This window comes from Hypanus sabinus, chromosome 5 (genome assembly GCF_030144855.1).
Source record: "Hypanus sabinus isolate sHypSab1 chromosome 5, sHypSab1.hap1, whole genome shotgun sequence".
In the NCBI taxonomy this organism is placed as follows: domain Eukaryota; kingdom Metazoa; phylum Chordata; class Chondrichthyes; order Myliobatiformes; family Dasyatidae; genus Hypanus; species Hypanus sabinus.
The window spans coordinates 21,419,095-21,433,015 of record NC_082710.1 but is presented as its reverse complement, the minus strand read 5'-3'; the positions used below and the strand labels follow the sequence as shown (position 1 = coordinate 21,433,015).

Genomic DNA, 13,921 nt, shown 5'->3' with positions numbered 1-13,921 from the left:
CTTAAACCCTGCCCCCCATATAACCCTCCACCTAAAATTCCTCCATATACCTGTCTGGTAGTCTCTTAATCCATTCTTGTTTTGATATACCTGCCACGGGACATAGATCCTTTCTTTCCACCCTGTGAAGAGATCTCCTAATTGGCTGCCAATTCAGGTTTTCACCAATATCCTTTGGTATTTTTCAAGTATGCCATTTTATATTCAATCTCTAATTGTTAAAAATCTATTTTGTAATTAATATTCTGACTTCTGTCTTAATAAATTAATTCTAAAAATTTTAATGGGTGCAGAAGATGAGCTGCGTAATAGAACAATTATCCACCCTGCTGCAAGTCTCAACTGCAGTGGGTGATCCATTCATAGACTGTGTAGCAGAATTAAAGTATATTGCAACCTGGCGCTGATGATTATGATGGGATAAACTGTTAGAGTAATGGGTGATGGAATAAAGACAAATTGACTTATGGTAGGTGGGGCAGAATAGGGATGTCATTTGTAGAATAGTGTGGCAACTTATGCAGTGGTATCTTTCACTTGAAGCATTATGGCAGGTGAGCCAGTTTATGTGGTTAGTACTTTGGACAGGGCATTGCAACCTGGTAGGTCAGGAGTCAGAGCCTTTGAAGAAAGATCATAGGGCGCCAAGTTGTGTAGGATTCTGGCATGACTGGGATGGCAAATTTGGAATCATAGGGTCTCTTAGGAGTTTGGAAAGGTTGGAGCTGTCAGTGGTGAATGATCTGTATTTGGTGCTGTTTGAGCAATGAGAGTACCTTAGGACATTCCTGGGATAAAATCCATCTCATTACAAAAGGAGCATTACATTGGAAATGTTATCTGATGTAGAAGTGCAAGGGTGTTGCAGATGCCATTCCCTGATTAAATTTATTGAATGACACAAGGCAACACTAAAGTAGTTGCTCTTGTGTTTCACTGCGAAAAAAAACATTATTTTTTCAGGGGTAGGACAATGGAAGAAAAAATGCAATTGTGTATCTTGGCACACCTTTGTTCTAATTAGAGCCAGCAGTGAAAACATTTTCTTTCTGTTGAGTTTCTTATGATTTTTGACAACTTTATAAACCTTCACGAGATCGACATCACCATTCCCCCCACTGACACTTCCTGCCTCTCTGTATGGCTCAGTGATATGATCTCTATTGTTTTAGCAAAGTGAAAGTAATGTTTCACAATTTCTTCACCGGTAATTTCTTTTCTCTGCTGTTATGGTCTCCTGGCCAGTTGTTTGCCTTGCATAGTGTAAAAGTACATCCTTTTTCCAATTGTTTTGCTCCTTAAGTAGAATAATATTCTTGAAAAATGCATAGATTAAGTAGAATTTCTGTTCCATATATTACATTTTAAAATTCTTCAGGATGATTCTACATGCAGCATATTCACATAAACCTTTTATTTGCATAAATGAGTATTAAAACCAGGGCTTTTGATCACTTTATCTCCAGTTGCAGCCACTGACTTATGCAGCTCACTCAGAGTGACTGTTGGTGTCACAGTAGCCTGTCTTACAAGTGTCATTCTCCAGCAGCTCAGATTAGATGGACGGCCTGACTGAGGCAGGTTCATATTTTTTCACTTTTTCACAGTGGACTGTACTGAGCTCTGAGGTTTGTTCAGTGAGTTTGAGATGATCTTGTACTCTTCCCCAGATTTGTGCTTTTGTATTATCGTTTCCCTGACTCGGCTTGAATGCTCTTTTGTCTTCAGTTTGAAAACCTATCATACTATTGGATCTTGCAGAGAGAGGGTCTATTTATTTAGGTGATCTCCCAATTTTCTGCATAAACAAATTGGGTGAATTGGTAAGGCAATATACAGTATTGCATGTGAGAAAAGTTAGCATAGCAATTACAAAAGGGATGAATACTTTTTCAGTCTCACATTTTAAATTTTAGTAAAGTGTGACAGGTTTTGGAATTTTTCTTTTGATTTGACATGATGCACAATGTTTTGTAGATTAGCTCAAAAAATTGTACTTAAACATATTTTAAATTTTGAAAATGAAAGAGTAAATGTGAAAATAGTTGTGGGGGCTGAATACTTTTTCAGTGCTCTGTATACTGTACATGACGAATTACTATTGATCAAAGGAAATCTGCTGTTAAAATCTTCAAGCAAAATGAAAGACAGGACAAAGCACTTTGTTTAATTTCATTGTCCAAGGATTGTGTTTGTCTATTTTTCAAGGGAAAGGATGCTAAAGCAGTAAAGCTTTCTCTGTTGTAACAACTTCCAGTTTGCTGAATTGTGACCAAAGCTCATGGTGTGACAATCTAATCTGCATGACAAGACATAAGTGCAGTAAATTCTAAAAAGGTGCATTTCCCTGTTTTTCCCTGTTTATCCATATGCAATATAAAGTTAGATGTGAAATAAATTATTTAATCAATAAGATTAAATTTTCTTGGGGTTTTCCCAAATTTATGCCCCAGTTTCAATAGAAGGTTCACAAAATCCATGTAGAAGCAGCATCAAGGCAATTGATGCTATTTTCCAAGCCTGTCTGAATCTTCCTGGAAAGATGGGTATTGATGGAACACCCACAGACCACTGAACAAGTTTCCTGAAATGTCACTAATTAGATGTGATATCCTATGTATTACTTATTGCTGCAAGCATAAATAAGCTTCTGTTTATTATATATAAAGAAAAATCAACGTCCTCAATAAAACATGTCTACAAACTATATCTAAACTCCATGTGTGCAATTAAACAGATAGACTTAAAGCAAGTTCTGTTGCAATCAATCTGCTTTAAATTACAGTGAATAATTATCAGAATTCAACACTTTTTTTAGTCAATGCACGTATGCAGTGTGTCTTAGCTGTTGGTTCTTTATTCAACACCTATACATTGTGTTAGTAAATGGAAGATTAACATTTCTTTTAGAATATCTTAGCAATAGAGCAAGCCATTCAGCCTGCCCAATCTATGCTCTTCCCTATCCTCCATTTGAGTCCCTGTGCACTTGAGTAAATACAGCATCAATTTGTATTTTCAGTTTACTTTGCCCTCATCTATTTATTTAGCTTCCCCTTGAATGTATTGTGTAATTTGCCTTGGTTAGTCCATTGAGTAACAATAAATATATATTGGAAACAATTCAATCATGATTTTGCTGTAAGAAGAAGTTGGCTTGAAGAATTAGAGAGGCCGTAGATGATCATTTTGTATGATCCGTATTGCAGTTTGTTATTGTGATTTACAACATGAATCGTAGTGCAACAATGACCCATTTCAACTTTTATTTTTCTTTTCATTCTAAGCTGAAGGACCTCATCAGTCTTGATCTACGTCACATAACGGAGTTGAATAATGAAACAGTAATAGAGGTGGTGAAGAGGTGCAAGAAGTTAAGCGCACTGAATCTATGCCTGAACTGGAGCATTAATGACAGGTACAATTCACCTTCCTGAGTACGTGCAATAACTTATAAACAGTGCAAACACCAACACAATAATCCTTTCCTGCATTGCTATATATTGTGGCATCACAGGCAAAATTGATACATCCTGTATGTCTTTGCACAATGTTAACAGTATAATTCAGAGCATGTGTAGTAAAATATATATATATAATTGGCAACTCTTATTGTAAGTAAAACATGAAGCAAGCTCAAGAAGCATGAGGAAAAGCAGCTATTTTATAACAATTATGTGAAGTTTCTACTCAGTGACTAAGATTGTCTGAATTTTGAATTAATCAGTATGTTTGTAAATTTACTCCAAACTATTTCTTTATAATTAAATTACAGCATTGTAAGTTATTTTGCAAAGTAATAGAGAGCAACATTGATTATATCATAAATAGAGTGAGAGTGAAATTGGCTGCTTCCCTTTCCGGTTAAGTCAGTAAAAAGAATGGCTGAAGTTTAAAATGGACTGGTAAATCATTGATACATTTTGAATGTTCATTCTCAAGCTGGTGTTGCTGATTATTATGCCAAATACTGCAGTACAGATTTTAATATGAAACCAGAAAAGGTTATACTGCAGAAAATATCAAAAGCAGAGAAAATAGCTGATTGCTGATGTCCAATTATTATATATACAGAATGTAGTTTGTGAAATTGTATCTCAATAGTTACGGAGGGAAACTAGATACTACCACCTTTCTGTTTCTAACTTGGTGAACTTACTGAATTGTTGATAGTAAAGTTGCTTATTTCATGTCAAAAGAATTTATTCAGTTATGATCTCGGACTAAACACTGATTTTTTTTAAATAATTCCGTCATTTACTTGAGATGTGAAAGTGAGTTGTGGTGAAACCATGCTTGAAAAATTTGTATCTTTTGAAAAATTTTCTCATTCAGATGTTGAACACTAACATTTCATACTTCCATTTTAGTGATGCAATTTTTTTTGTAGAATTTTGATGCATGTCTAGTGAAGATAGCTGACTTTTAAAATACTTCAATTTTCTGAAATATTGATCATGAGCACATGAAAGACAACTATTCCATGGTTCCCTGTTTACATTACATGCTGAATTACAAGAATATCCTCTTGAAAGAGCAAAGTTCAATGAATTTCTTTCTTGACATTGAGGCAGAAATGGGACATAATGTTTTTGTTTAACGTAAACAACATTTTAACAGCTTGACATTCTTGTAATTGTGAAGAAGCTATTATTTGCATAAAATTGAACAAAATTGTTTTTGTTATTTCTACAGTATATCTCAAGTAGCCAGCTAGGCAGAAATAACTTTACAGCTGAAAATCTTTCATGCTTCTCTCTTCTTTGGCTTTATTCTGTGTGATTTTTTTTCTGACCTGTTACTCTTGAAAGGTTGGCAAAATAATGCAGAGCAATGCATTCATTTCTGGAACTACTTTCGAACAAAAGAATGACAAAACCATCGATGACTTCTTCAATACTTCCACATCATTCCTTGTGGAATGATGTGGTTATTGTGGTTATTGGTAACTTTAAAGAACTGTTGAAGGCCATCTTTCTATTCAGCATCTCCACCACAATCTACACCAGCACAGGTGCACCACAAGGCTGAATGCTTACAACCCTGCTTTACTCGCTTTATACTTAAGATTGTGAGGGTAAGCACAGTTCCAATGCCATATTTAAGTTTGCTGATGACACCACTGTCATTGGTCGAATAAAGGTGATGACAAATTAGCATATAGGAGGGAGGCTGAAAATCTGGCTGAATGGTGCCACAACAACAACCTCTCACTCAATATCAGCAAGGCCAAGGAGATGATTATTGACTTAAAGAGGAGGAAACTGGAGGTCCATAAGCCAGTCCATGAGGTAAAGAGGGTCAACAAATTTAAATTCTTCAGTGTTATCAATTCAGAAGATCTTTCTGGACGCGGCATATCAATGTAACTACAAAGAAAGCAAAGCACTGCCTCACCTTCCTCAGTAGTTTGACAAGATTCAGCAGGACATCTAAAACTTAAACAAACTTCTATATTGACTGGTTGCATCAAAGCCTGCAGTGGAAACACTGACAAAAAGTAGTTGATAATAGACAATAGGTGCAGGAGTAGGCCATTCAGCCCTTCGAGCCAGCATCGCCATTCAATGTGATCATGGCTGATCATCCACAATTAGTACCCCGTTCCTGCCTTCTCCCCATATCCCTTGACTCCGCTATCTTTAAGAGCTCTGCCTAACTCTTTCTTGAAAGCATCCAGAGAATTGGCCTCCACTGCCTTCTGAGGCAGAGCATTCCATAGATCCACAACTCTCTGGATGAAAAAGTTTTTCCTCAACTCTGTTCTAAATGGCCTACCCCTTATTCTTAAACTGTGGCCTCTGGTTCTGGACTCCCCCAACATCGGGAATATGTTTCCTGCCTCTAGCGTGTCCAATCCCTTAAATAATCTTATATGTTTCAATCAGATCTCCTCTCATCCTTATAAATTCCAGTGTATACAAGCCCAGTCGCTCCAATCTTTCCATGTATGACAGTCCCGTCATCCCGGGAATCAGCCTCGTGAACCTATGCTGCACTACCTCAGTAGCCAGAATGTCCTTCCTCAAATTTGGAGACCAAAACTGAACACAAAACTGATATGGCCCAGACCATCTTAGGTAAAGCATTATCATAAACCAGAGAAAATCTGCAGATGCTGGCAATCTGAGCAATGCGCACAAAATGCTGAAGGAACTCAGCAGGCCAGGCAACATCTAGAAAAAGAGTATGGTCAGCCCTCCTTATCTGCTAAGGATTGGTTCCGGGACCTCCCGCAGATACCAAAAAAAGTGGATGTTCAAGTCCCTTCTTTAAAATGGCATAGTACTGTATTTGCATATAACCTATGCACATCTTCCCGTATGCCTTAAATCATCTCTAGATTACTTATAATACCTAATACAATGTAAATGCTATGTAAATAGTTGTTATACTGTAATGTTTAAGGAATATTGACAAGAAAAAAAACTGTACATGTTCCTCTCACTCACAACACAAGCAGCGAACGAACGAGACATGAGGTGAACAATGATCAAACAATGAGTAAAACTTTTAATCATCTCTAGGCTACAGAACTTATAACACCTAATACAATGGAACTGCTATGTAAATAATTGCTACACTGTCTTGTTTAGGGAATATTGACAGGAAAAACAAGCTGTACATGTTCCTCTTGCTCACAATACAAGCAGCGACCGAATGAGACACAAGGCGAACAAGTAAAGCTTGTAATATCTGTACAGTAGTTGTTACACTGTATTGTTTAGGGAATAAGGACACTTTGGAGGAGGCTCAATAATACTAAAGTCAGGAACTGTGGAGGTTAAGGGCTGAGGATCTTCAAGTGTTGAACGTCAAGACTTCAGAATTGCAGATGCTTTAGTTAGAAACATTGTTATAGGAAGCTGTGTCTTTTTCTTTGCATCATCAAACAATATGCTTCTGTGGCATGTCCTCTAGCCACACACTTAATGCTTTCTCAGTCTTTGCAAGCACTTTATCGTGAACCAGGGAGACCATTTTTGCTGTTGTAGGGGCAGCACTAACACTTACACGAATTTCAGCTTCTTTTTGCTTTATTGTGTGAATGTTCGATTCGTTCTTACCAACCTTACGGCCCATTTCGGAATGTGACATGCCACTTTTCAAAAGATCAAATACTTCTACTTTCTCAGCAAGAGATGGCACTTTACGCTTCCTCTTAGCCTTTGAGGAACTGCTTTGACCACCTGATTGCTTTTTAGGAGCCATTTTTTCACAGGAACAAAGTAGTGAATGAATGAGATGCGAGATGAACATTGCTCGAACAACAATTACTGGAAGAGCACTTCTGGGTTTTCTCGATTCACGGTTGATTAAATTCGTGCATGAGGAACTCACGGATAAGGAGGACCGACTGTACAGCCAATGTTTCATCCGGAAATGTCAACTGTACTCTTTTCCTAGATGCTGCCTGGCCTGCCAAGTTCCTCCAGCATTTTGTGTGTGTTGATAGTGTTACGTCCGTAGCCCCCTCCTTTTTGAGAATCGCAAGATCACTATTAAGTCAGTTCAGGAGACCCAGGAAATGAGAGAAAGACATGCAGAATCCACAAAGAGTTTGGAATGTGTCCTGGCCTCCGAAAGGCGGAACCATTGAAACCAGCTATTGTCTGAGACCCTGTGAGTCAGGATAAAAGAGGGTCTGTGGGAACAGCCCCTCAGACGCACCAGAAGAAACACTAGGACTCCTGTAACAGCGTAATAGTGAAAGCTGGTGGAAACAGCCCACGTGCGTCCTTTTCCATTTGCCTCAGAATTGGTGGGTCTTGCCACGGAAGCACGGCTTTAGCTAACCACAAAGGGGAAACCAGTTCCCCAACGACTCTCGAAGGATTGACATCATAAAAGGAAGGGGCAAGTTAAACCTCCGTCTTTCTCTCCAACCAAAAATGCTGCAGCCTACAGCTTGAATGAACTAAAGTGACTTTTATATTTCCATCGGACAATACAAGATCCCCTAGGCAACGATAGAGCTATTTCTTATTGATTATTATTATACCCGCGCTTTTAGATTTAGTATTGATGGCGTATATTATCTGTATGTTTGCATTGATATTATTTTTGTGTATTTTTATCAATAAATACTGTTAAAAATTGTACCATCAGACTTCAACGGACCTCTCTATCTTTGCTGGTAAGTGACCCAGTTACGGGGTACGTAACAATAGGTAAAACCCTCCTCACCACTGACTGCATCTACACAGGGCATTGTCACAGGAAAGCAGCGTCCGTTATCAAGGTCGCCCAGCACCCAGGCCATGCTTGCTTCTCACTGCTGCTATCAGAAAGAAGGTACAGGAGGCTCAGGATTCACACCACCAGATTCAGGCCAAGTTATTACCCTCATGAACCAGTGGGTGAACTTCACTCAAGCACTCACCCCATTGTTAAACTGTTCCCACAACCAGTAGCCTTACTTCATCACATTTTCTTGATACTTTTTGCTTATTTATTTAGTCTTTCATCGATTCTATTATGGATCTTGGACTTCCTGTATACGCCTGCAGGAAAATGAATCTCGGTTATATATGGTGACATATACGTACTTCGATAAATAAATTCACTTTGAACTTTGAAAACATCAAACCTTCGTGTAATTGTATCCATAGCTAGTTAGTTTCAGCAACAAACCTGGATGCAATTGATAGTTTAATTGACTCTGTGTTAGGTCGAAATGGTGGATGGATGTCTGATATGAATGGTGACAATTGTAAATTGAAATACACTCAGTGACCATTTTATTAGGTATAACTTTACACTTGTCCGTTAATGCAAATATCTAATCAGCCAATGATGTGGCAGTAATTCAACACATAAAAGCATGCAGATATGGTCAAGATGTTCAGTTGTTGCTCAGACTAAACATAAAAATGAGGAAGAAATGTGATCTAAGTGACTTTGACTGTGGGGTGATTGTTGATGATTTGAGTGGTCTGATCTAGCATTTTCGAACACAGCAATTTCTGGAATTTACAGAGAATGGTGAGGAAAATGAGAATCATTCAGGGAGTGGCAGTAGTCTGGGCAACAATGCCTTGTTAATGAGAGAGGTTGGAGGAGAATGACCAGACTGGTTCAAACTGACAGAATTGGCAGGTACGCAAGTAACCATGCATTACAACAGTAGAGTGCAGAAGAGCATTTCTAAATGCACAACAAATCAAACCTTGTAGTGGATGGACTACAACAGCAGAAGGCATGAACATACACTCAGTAGCCACTTCATTAGGTACAGGAGGTACCTAATAAAGTGACCACTGAATGTACTGTGTATACTTAAGGATCATTTGTGATATTGGAACTAATATAGTTCCTGTATTTCCACTAACTGAGCTGAAATTTGCAGCCATATTTATTGCAGTGAAACAAGAATATTGTTTCCGGTTAAAAAAATTTGGAGGGAAGATTAAAGATATAAGAAATCATAATGTAGTGAAGTGCATTTGTTCTTATAGCCATTTTCAATGCCAGGCAAAAATTGGTCATTTTTAGAAAGCTTTATACGATTTTAGCTGAGATTTTTACAAGTGCAGATGAAAAGTACCAACAATCTAATTATATTTTGATTCACGAGAGAAAAACCTTCTCCATGTTATGCATTCTAGCAGAATATCACAGTATTTCTTTTGTAATATACCTTTTTCGCAGTAACTGAATTAGATTATTTATTTGGCTGCTGATATGTACTGCAAGGAAACTTTCAGAGCCACAGAAATTGTAGTTATAAAGTGCTTTACATGCTGTGACACTTGTTTACAAAATTCATTTGTGGTCCCACCTAGCACTTCATGGCTTCAGACAGGATTGGATTGGAATTGTCGTCTATTTATTGCATTCAGCTTCAGGAGGAGAATAAAACTACTAGTTGAATAGTTGGGTCAATTGTGGCAAGAGGAATGTCGAGATTGGGATATGTAGATAAAACTGTACGAATTGATGAAAGGAAAATAATCTACTCCAAGGTATAATGGAATTAAAAACAGAAGATGTTATGAGTCTCTGAAACTGACATACAATCAACCTTCAGGGAGGTGAGCCCACAAAAAGCATCCGGCCTAGACAGGGTACCTGGCTAAGTACTAAAGACTTGTGCAGATCAACTGGCTGCAGTGTTCACTTAGATCTTTAACCTCTCGCTTCAGCAGTCTGAGATACCCACCTGCTTCAAACAGTCTTCAATTATATCAGTGCCTAAGAAGAACATGGTGACCTACCTCAATGACTTTCATCAAGTCACTGTTACATTCACAGTGCTGAAATTATTTGAGAGGTTGGTGATGAAACTCCTGCTTGAGAAATGACTTGGTTCTGCTCCACTTTGCCTATTGGAACAACAGATCCACAGCAGATGTCATCTCATTGGCTGTTCACTTAATCCTGGAGCATCTGGACAGTAAAGATGCAAACATCAGGATTTTCTTTAAAGAGTACAGCTCAGCATTCAATTGGATCTTCGATTTCCCCACTTACAGTCCCCATTCAATTTCGATTGGCAGTGCATCTCCTCCAAGACCTCCATTAGCACAGGTGCACCACAAGAATGTGAGCTTAGCCCACTGCTCTACTCACTTTACACTTAGGATTGTGAGTCTTAAGTATTGCTTCATGCCATATTCAAGTTTGCCACCAATGTTACTGTCGTAGGCTGAATCAAAGGAGGTGATAAATCAACATTTAGCAGGGAAATTGAAAATCTCGCTGAGTGGTGTCATAACAACAACCTCTTACTCAATATCAGCAAGACCAAGGAGATGATTATTGACTTCAGAAGAAGGAAACCAGAGATCCATGAACCAATCCTCATTGGGGGATCAGAGGTGGAGAGGGTCAGCAACTTTAAATTCCTCAAATGTTATTATTTCAGAGGACCTGTCCTAAGCCTGGTACATAAGTGCAATTAGGAAGAAAACACGGCACCCCCTCTATTTCCTTAGGAGTTTGCGAAGATTCGGTATGACGTCAAAAACTTTGACAAACTTCTTTAGATCTGTAATGGAGAATATATTGACTGTTTGCATCACAGCCTGATATGGAAACACCAGTGCCCTTGAATGGAAAATCCTAGAAAATGTAGTGATATGGCCCAGTTTATCACGGGTAAAGCTCTTTCCACCATTGAGCATATCTACATAAATCGCTGTCATAGAAAAGCAGAATTCATGATCAGGAACCCACAGCACCCAGGACATGCTCTCTTGTCACTGCTGCCATCAGGAGGGAGGGTACAGGAGCCTCAGGATGCACGCCACCAGGTTCAGGAACTATTATTATTCCTCACCCATCAGGGTCTTGAACCAAAGGGGGTAACTTCACTCAATTGCACTTGCCCAATCATTGAAATGTTCCCTCAACTTATGGATGCACTTTCAAGAACTCTTCATCTTATGTTCCCAATATTTATTGCTAATATATTTTTATTATATTATTATTTATTTATTTTTGTATTTGCGCATTTTGATGTCTTTTGCACAGTGGTTGAACGCTCAAGTTAGTGCATTCTTTGACTGATTCTTTTACGGTTGTTCTATGGAGTATGCTTGCAAGAAAGTGAACACACACACACACACACACACACCCCCACCAAGTTTGGGCACCCCTGGTCAAAATTTCTGTTACTGTGAATAGTTAAAGTGAGTAGAAGGTGAACTGATCTCCAGAAGTCATAAAGTTAAAGATGAAACATTCTTTTTAACATTTTAAGCAAGATTAATGTATTATTTTTGTTTTGTACAATTTTAAAATGAAAAAAAGGAAAGGAGCACCATGCAAAAGTTTGGGCACCCCAAGAGATTTGAGCTCTCAGATAACGTTTACCAAGGTCTGAGACCTTAATCAGCTTGTTAGGGCTATGGCTTGTTCACAGTCATCGTTAGGAAAGGCTAGCTGATGCAAATTTCAAAGCTTTATAAATACCCTGACTCTTCAAACCTTGTCCCAACAATCAGCAGCCATGGGCTCCTCTAAACAGCTGCCTAGCACTCTGAAAATTAAAATAAATGATGCCCACAAAGCAGAAAAAGGCTATAAGAAGATAGCAAAGTGTTTTCAGGTAGCCGTTTCCTCAGTTCGTAATGTAATTAAGAAATGGCAGTTAACAGGAACGGTGGAGATCAATTTGAGTTCTGGTAGATCAAGAAAACTTTCTGAGAGAACTGCTCGTAGGATTGCTAGAAAGGCAAATCAAACCCCCCGTTTGACTGCAAAAGACTTTCAGGAAGAGTTATCAGACTCTGGAGTGGTGGTGCACTGTTCTACTGTGCAGTGACACCTGCACAAATGTGACCTTCATAGAAGAATCATCAGAAGGAAACCTTTCCTGCGTCTTCACCACAAAATTAAGCATCAGAAGTTTGCAAAGGAACATCTAAACAAGCCCGATGCATTTTGGAAACAAGTCCTGTGGACCGATGAATTTAAAATAGAACTTTTTGGCCCCAATGAGCAAAGGTATATTTGGAGAAAAAAGGGTGCAGAATTTCACGAAAAGAACACCCCTCCATCTGTTAAGCACAAGGGGTGGATCGATCATGCTTTGGGCTTGTGTTGCAGCCAGTGGCACGGGGAACATTTTGCTGGTAGAGGGAAGAATGAATTCAAATAAATACCAGCAAATTCTGGAAGCAAACATCACACCACCTGCAAAAAAAATGAGGATGAAAAGAGGATGGCTTCTACAACAGGATAGTTACCCTAAACACACAGAAAATCATCGAAAATCTGTGGATGGACCGCAAAAGAGCAGTGCAAGCAAGATGGCCCAAGAATCTCACAGAACTAGAAGTCTTTTGTAAGGAAAAATAGGTGAAAATCCCCCCAAACAAGAACTGAAAGACTCTTAGCTAGCTACAGAAAGTGTTGACAAGCTGTGATACTTACTAATAGGGGTGTTACTAAGTACTGACCATGTAGGGTGCCCAATCTTTTTGCTTTGGGCCTTTTTTGCTTTTTTGTTATCTTGAAACTGTAAAAGCTGGAAATGAAAAAGTAATTTTGCTTAAAATATTAAAGAAATGCATCATCTTTAACTTTATGCCTTTTGGAAATCAGGTCAACTTTTGACCCGGGTGACACACAAACACACAAACACACACACACACACACATACACACACACACACACACACACACACACACACACACACACACACACACACCCCCCTCCCTTTTGAACTTTAACGTACACAAAGCTGACATCTGGAAAATTTCTTCTGTTTTTTCCCATTACCCTGAAAACATCCAGGGTAATTGAAAAAAAAACTTATCAACAAGACCTATTACAGTAATATCAATCAACACTGATAACTAATGACAGATTGAATATATATTATGTCCTTTAGTGGTTTAAATATCCTGATTTTGAATTCATCAATTATATCCTTGCAGACGCTCTCCAGCAGCAATTCTGGAACATGAAAAATCTGCATAATGCTTACTGTTTCCATTATGGATAGAGCAATTTGTTTTTCATTTTCAGCATTTTCTGGCAGCAATTGATTGGTTTATATCAGTCAAACATTGTTATGATATACTTGTACATGCGCTCGTGAGCAGATGATTAAAGTTGGTGCACATGCGCTGTTGTTTGTAACTGAAATATTTGTCTCGAAACATGGCAGCAGCGGTGGTGCTCAGAAAATCGATTTTTTCAACGGCAGCGCCCGATTTTTTCAACTTGCAGTCGGCAGCATAATAATATTGCAACTCTGAAACATCGGAGTGTGAGTGTAAGAGTAGAAAAATGTCAACTGAGACGAGCAACTAGCCACAAGTAGAGATGGGTGCAGTAGCAATGTCTGGAGGTGAGACAGCAGAATCTCAGCAGCACCTAGCACCCACGGGCGACCCCGTGCCAGGGAACCAAAGTTGAGCCAGAAGTCCTCCCCCAGTCAGCGGCATATACCCGCCACCGGCTGTGATGG

At 38.7% G+C, this 13,921-nt stretch overlaps 2 protein-coding genes across 2 annotated transcripts in view; both read left to right on the top strand.

The window, feature by feature from the left end:
- fbxl17 (F-box and leucine-rich repeat protein 17) overlaps positions 1 to 13,921 on the top strand; it is a 706,116-nt gene that overhangs the window by 280,926 nt on the left and 411,269 nt on the right. Inside the window, exon 7 of the mRNA XM_059969495.1 lies at positions 3,288 to 3,418. Within this exon, the coding sequence (XP_059825478.1) occupies positions 3,288 to 3,418 (131 nt within the window). The remainder of the gene's footprint in view (positions 1 to 3,287; positions 3,419 to 13,921) is intronic.
- LOC132393977 (general transcription factor II-I repeat domain-containing protein 2-like) overlaps positions 1 to 13,921 on the top strand; it is a 210,513-nt gene that overhangs the window by 80,641 nt on the left and 115,951 nt on the right. The gene's annotated exons all lie outside the window — the stretch shown is intronic.